The sequence below is a fragment of the Notothenia rossii genome, assembly GCF_949606895.1.
Source record: "Notothenia rossii genome assembly, chromosome: 4".
Classification (NCBI taxonomy): Eukaryota; Metazoa; Chordata; class Actinopteri; order Perciformes; family Nototheniidae; genus Notothenia; species Notothenia rossii.
The window spans coordinates 43,805,347-43,812,475 of record NC_136902.1 but is presented as its reverse complement, the minus strand read 5'-3'; the positions used below and the strand labels follow the sequence as shown (position 1 = coordinate 43,812,475).

Genomic DNA, 7,129 nt, shown 5'->3' with positions numbered 1-7,129 from the left:
TTTCAGAGACAGTAATATTGTAATGTAACTTATTACTTTCAAAAGAGAGTAATAAGTAATATGTAATATATTACATTTTGGAAGTAACTTGCCCAACACTGATATTGAAGTAGCCTGTAGCTTTATCAACATCTGTATGTAATCAACAACTGACTGCCAACCAAATAAAGAAAGTACAATTCAAAAACAACAATATTGATTGTCAATTAACATTGAACTATACAGATATGCAGTATGTATATATGCAGTTCCTCTCGGGCTGCATTTAAAAATAAAATAGAGAAAATAAATAAAATAGCTTTTGAAAAAGTTTGCATCTTTAATGTGCTTTTTTTTAGATAAATAAAATAAAGTGTAGCAGCAGCTTGAGTTTCTCTTTTTCTTTGTTAACCGTTTCACATCATGACTTAACAGTTTCAGACGATTATAGAACAATATCAGTCTTTAAAAATCATAACTTTTGTGTTAAACAGTTTTAAAGTTTCTCTTTCTTTCCCTCTTATATTGCAGTCCCTCCCTCACTTTTTTTTTAATTCAGTGCGAGAATTGAGCTCGAGCTTGTCCTGCCAGGAGTTTAAATCTGGGCTGAAATGGTGCATATTTCATTTCATCTCATGTGCACATGCAGGTGCTCATTGGTTAGCCTGTCCTGGAACGATATTTATTTTTTGTGACCTCAGTTCTGACTTGAGAGGGAATGTTTGGTCAAACACTTTGTGCATACTTTTGTATGCACAAAGTGTTTGACTTTGTGCATACTACATTAATCTCAACAGAATGCATACAAGTAGACATTCATTACCATAATCAACTGGCTGTAAACGCCTTCAGATTTGTAGGATCTTAAATCACCTAATCTATAACCTCTTAAAATAATAAATTCTGTGTCATCTTTGTAATACTCAAATAAGTCAAACAGACACAAGACACAATTATAATAATCTTTTTAATTAACAGTCTTTATGACATTTTGATGAATCATCGCTATCAGAAGTAAAGCTATTTCAGTCAGTCGGTCAATGACCTTTCAGGGCCTGGGTGGGGTTCTTTGAAAATAGGTGAGAGGACAGTTGGTTTTGTTAGACGCAGACACAAGGTGGAATGATGTCTTAAGGAATGGAAGATGCTGCAATTTGAGGACGCTGGATTGTTTATTCAACTCCTTTCATGAACTCAAGGAACTCTGTCAAAGAGAATGCACAAAGTTAAAATAGATTGATATATCATCTTTTCTAAAAACAAAATGGTGTGTACTGATCACATTAAATGTATTTTACAGATGATTTAACTCAAAAGAAAACAGTGGGTAGTCTTTTTTGTTGTTGATATAATCATAATGCACTTTATGACTGAAAAGCATAATACAGTCTGTGAGTGATCTATATATCTCCATAATGAAATGAAAGTATTTAGTGATATATTTTGGACTAGGACTCACAGGTTTATCTTTTTGGAGATTCCTTTAAGTAAAAGGCGTATTTAATTCCAGTGGCAAACCTGAAGAGGACTTAAGTTTCCTGCAAACTTGAATTGCAAATCCAAAATATTTGCATCCACATGCAGTGACCAAGAATTTCCCCTCTCTAGTATGGAGATAATATCCTGCCATTACTCCACAAACAAAATAAACGTGTTTTACAGATGCCTTATGATTCACTAAGAAACACAGTGTAGTTTGCAAAAATCAAATCACCATCTTCAAACTAATGCATTAAGTTTTGCAAATACAGCGTATCTATCAAACAAACACATTACATTTTTTTTTTACATTTTTCACAAATACAGCACAGGTTACACTCAAATAGTACACAAGTACACTCAAATATTTTCTACGAATACAAACGCAGAAACAAATACAGCATAGGCTTTACAAATACAAATTCTTTTTTTTTTTCGAGTACAACAAATAAATCCTACAGAGAAAAAGAATATCATGTGACTTTTGGCAGGAAAATTCCGTTTTTTGCTGAGTATTTTCTCACAAATGTCCTGAGTTATTCTCCACAGAAGCAGGGGGCACTACTGAGTCTATTTAAATGGAGGGGGGTTGAGCAGAGCAAGTAACAGCCCCTACCAGTCTGATGACAGCGTGTTTCTAGCGATCCGATAGAATTAGGACTCACAAATACTGAGTGTGACTGGCACTTTCTGGGGATTTTAGTTTAAAACCGAAGCTCATCCTAAGCTTTCTGCAAAGCTGCATTCGTATGAAATGTGATTTGCTCTTTGCTCAGCACGAGGTTGAGATTCTTGCATAAAAAACAGCTAATTACTTTTCACTTCTGTGGTTTTGTTTCTTCGAGCTGCTTCATACAGCTGTCATCTGATCTGACTGCCCTCGGGGGAGCAAGAATAGTCAGTCAGTTTGAAAAAATAGAGGCAATGCGGCAAGGCAGCATACTTTTGCTAATATAATTATATATATATATATATATATATATATATATATATATATATATATATATAATAAAATAAAATACAGTCTAATCCGAAAATCTGAAAAAGTGTACAGACGGTTATTAGAGTGCTAAAATACACATACTCACATGTGCACTAACAATCAGATACGCAATGTTTTTCCAAATGTTTTTTATTAGCGCCTGGAATGTATTGGTTGTTCAGGAGTATTCCTAAACTTCACTATAACCAGCTTTGTCTACCATAGCTAGTGTGTGCATGCGTGCGTGCGTGCGTGTGTGTGTGTGTGTGTGTGTGTTTGTTTATGTGTGTGTTTGTGAGACTGATATAGGAAAGTTAGAAGTTACTAAGTACTGTATACTAGATTAATACAATATAATGTCATTGACAGTTAACATTTCTGATCAAATAAGTGCTGCGTATCATTCAATTTAAATGCATACTGTTTACATTTGAATCTCGTTGAATAATGCCTTTGCAAAGCTTTCTTATAAAGAACATAACCAAAAATCAGTAACTAGAGACATGTCTCACTACTTACACTGCATTTAAAACGCAACACTTTGCGTTTTACAAAATTATTTTTCATGATATTTTGCTAACCTGATCATCTAGATATGATCATGCTAGGCTATGATAAACAGTAAATGTTGACGGACCAGACTCCCTCACATCAAGTATGATGACAATTCAGGATTCAGCTTTCCATATTTTTAGTTCTGCGTTAAAAGAACTTTGAGATTCTATTGTCTATCCCTCTTTGAATTATTCTCCAAATGAGTATCCAGGTTATGAACAAATAAATAAATAAATAATCTTTTCGATGAGGAAGGGAATATATGGTTATTAGGCTCATCCTGTTTTTTTTTTATTTGAGATGTAGTGTTAAATATGAAAGATTATTTATATCCCATATACATGATTAATAGTAGAATCCTGGTTACTGAATATTACTGTATGCTATTTGCACAGATGCTGTGATGTTTACAAAAAGGAACCAGCATTAGGAGTTGAGGGAGACAAGAGCAGAGACCTACAAACTGAAACCTACACTATGCATTTAATAGCACTTTTCATTGTTAATGCTGATTTCCTCTCCGGTCTGAATTACAGCTGTCCGCTCGCATTGTCTCTCTTCTTATTGTTGAACTGGCTACTTGCGTCGCCATGTTTTTAAGGGTTTACTATGTTAGCCAAATATGTTTTTAAATGTTGTTAGAGCTTTCATAGACCAAATAATAGTTCTGAGGACTCACTACAGGCGTGTTGTCTTTCACCATCTGGCAAGATGTTTAAAACAAGCTTCAGCGTAATGCTGTCTTGACCTGGTCATTCATGATGAAGCACATTTCCTCACATTACATCTCCCTTAGCTTCCATCTGTCCTCCATCTGGTGGATAGATGAATCATTGTAACTGATATCTGCATAATGCACCAAAGCCAAGTCACAAGTGAGCCACGTGTTCACTATGTCATCTGGGGGGAGATTTATTTTTACCAAGGACCCGGCAATGACCCTGAAAGGACCCCTTACGGCCAGCCGAGGTACAACTGAGGAGGGTGGGGAAATTCTAAGTTGCTGTATATCTATGAACATTGTTATAACATGTTATAGACGTCTGTACCGTCATAATCAATTCTTCCATCGTTGTTTTTGTCTCCATCCTTCATCAGTTCTTCAATGTCGTCTTCTGTGATGGCCTCTCCAGTGGACTCAAGCATGGCCTTCAGCTCTTCTAAATCTATGTAGCCATCTCCGTTCCTCAACACAAGATAAACAAATCAGTCTTATTCTCATCTGTAATGAACCACTTCATTTCTTTCCAAAATGTTGACACATTATTCAAAGTTTTTTTGAGAAATATTTTAAGTATCACTAGTCAACTAATTTTTCTCTCATCAACTTTCAGATTTTTCTAAATACAGCAGCTTTGTGCAGAACCTACTTGTCAAACATGCGGAACAGTTCAGCCAATTCCTCCTCAGATTTTCCTTTGCTCTCCTCCTTCATACAGCGGACCATCATGACCAAGAATTCATCAAAATCCACTGTGCCACTGCCTGTCAACATACACTAGTTATATTGCAGTTGTTATGCAGTTATTTAAACTCTTAAGATCCAGTTTTTCTTCCATTACATTTGCAGTAATGTTTCTCTAATGTTCAATGTAAAAATAATTTTCTTCCACTCGATAAAACTCCCATGCCCCTAATGCCTACAGTGGGGTTACTGCTGACATACCATCCTCATCCACCTCATCGATCATCTCCTGTAACTCTTCTGGGGTGGGATTCTGTCCTAGCATTCTCATCACCTTCCCCAACTCTTTGGTGCTGATGCAGCCATCCTCTGCATCTTGGATGAAGATGTCAAACGCAGCCTTAAACTCTGGAAGGGGACACAGCAACAGTTACTGTCTGATACGCAGACAGGGCTGATAACTAATGAAGAGAATCCATGAGCACAATACAACACCAAGATGGCTGTCATGAAAACCATGTAGCAGCAAGGTTGGAGCTGAAGGAGTTAGCAACAGGGCTTTTCTGATTTCTAAGGAATCAGACCTATTGTCTCTGGTGGCAACCATTCAGAACAATTCTATAGAAGTAGCAAATCTTCTCACTTATGGTCACGAATAGGTTATAGGTCATGTAAAGTATGTATCAGTATTATATAAACTTTTTTCCTAACCAGTTAGAAGTTCTCTCACTGACTTTAATGAAGTCTATACTATAAAATAGTATTGTTAATAGTAGATGTATTCATATTTGAAGAAAACTATTAAGTATATTAGCTTGGGAGTATAATGGTTATTATGGATAAAATGAAAGTAATGGGTGAAAGTATTAACAGTTAAAGTTTCCTCACCATTTTTCTGCTCCTCTGTCAAGTTCTCAACCTTTAAGGAAAGCAAATAATGCTGATTATTGTCAATAAATCACTGCCAGAACGATGGCTGCTCTCAGTGCAGAAGGACTGCGATGTCACTCTGCTTTCCTCACCTACTATTCTTGTTTTGTGGTAGTACAAAGGGGGAATTTTTGACACATGCTGATGTCTGGCTGGGTCATTTGTTTTAATAGCAATCAGCTGTCCCCTGAGCTGTCTTTGCGTCGGCCACAGACTGAGCACAGCAGCCTCCCTCTGTCTGAGCTCATCACACATACTGTTTGAATGTTATACAAGTTGAATCAACACAAAAAGACTTTAAAACATAATGAAAAATATACATGCAGTCAGGATACCATTTAATTTACTCCAATTTTTTTTCTTTTCTTGTTTTATTAGTTAGGTTTCATTATATTTTCTGCTGAAGGTCAAAGTCTTAAAATGTTAAAAAATATTCTGTAATTTACTTTCCTGTTCCTTTTTCTCTGATGTATAGTTGCACACATTCTGACAATATAATCTAAACCATTAATAGAGCGGCACAAATTTAAAGAGCATACAGTTGAAACAGTCTCAACATTGGTTTGATGTATCTTTTCAAAGAAAACATGTACTGCATTGGATTTTACGTTGTGTGTTAAACATATATTTTGAATTCATACGATATTTTGAATCTTTACGAATCTCACAAAAAGACAGAATCAGAATGTTTGAAATGTTCTGATTATTAAATATTTAAAAGTTAACATCTCCAATGGAATTATCATAGCTAAAAGAACTCACCGCTGCTTTATATACATCATCCATGACTGCTGCTCCTTCCCTGACTTTCACCTACCACTGCACTCAGAGAAAGCAAAAATACTGAGAGCAATAACTGCCTCAGTCTTTATTGTTGGAGGAGGGTGGCACTCAAAATTCTCCAAGGATGATGGAGAGAGGAGTAACTAGAGAGAGATCTATAAATAGGAAACAACAGAAGCCAACCAACAATAATTGTCATGAAACTCCACCTGTCATTTTGACACGAATTCACCTTTAGGTATAAAACACTGTAAATATTGAAGTATTTAGATGATTGGTGAAATGACTGATCTGTTGTACTGCACTGCTGATTATGCTTGAACAGAACTAGTTTGTATGACTTGTTGTTCAAACACGTGGGAATCAAAAGTATTTCTACTTATTCCTGCCAACTGTCAAGAGAAGGGTGCAACGCAGTATTGTTACGAAAATGTTGCCCATGCTTTATCACATAAAGAGTTACAGATATGATTGTGTATGTAATTGAAAAACACTATAGAGAAAGAAATTCAAACCCTGGCTCCTTTCTCACCTCGGCACATGACATGCTTATTTAAAGCCACAGCTAACCTTAGATATAGCTAGATTAAAATACTCTCTCCTGTTAGTATAACAAATACAAGTGACCTCTTAATAACTGAGGCTGTTATAATAATGAGGCAAAAATAATACTGTATGACAAATCCTTGTTTTGATTAAATATTCTTCTGACATAAACCAAATATAAACCCCTATATATTTGTTTTTAAAGGTTACCTCCGATTTTCAGAGCATGAATGTTGCAGTAAACCTGAGCAGAGAATAAAGTCACTCTCCATGTGCGTGTTGTAATCCGACCTTTACTGCATTTTCTTAACGTGGCCAGGCTGCATGTGGTTGTGAGTAGCTAGCTAATAACAGTAGTTTCTCTGCACCCTTATGACAGTTAATGCTTATCAAATCCCCCCCCCCCTTTGCTTTTGCATTAGTATTGTGTGGTTTAACTGTTGGTTAAATTGACAAATCTATAAAACTAA

The 7,129-nt window shown here is 35.8% G+C and overlaps 1 protein-coding gene across 1 annotated transcript; it reads right to left on the bottom strand.

Moving 5' to 3' along the window:
• Positions 1-927: 927 nt before the first annotated feature.
• On the bottom strand, positions 928-6,222 carry LOC307035517 (troponin C, slow skeletal and cardiac muscles). Its single transcript, XM_079674917.1, has 6 exons — positions 6,093-6,222; positions 5,289-5,319; positions 4,662-4,808; positions 4,366-4,480; positions 4,045-4,181; positions 928-1,183 (listed from the first exon to the last, which is right to left on the bottom strand). Exons 1-6 carry the CDS (start codon positions 6,114-6,116, stop codon positions 1,152-1,154), a joined length of 486 nt encoding a protein of 161 aa, XP_079531043.1. The 5' UTR covers positions 6,117-6,222; the 3' UTR covers positions 928-1,151.
• Between the last annotated feature and the right edge of the window lie 907 nt (positions 6,223-7,129).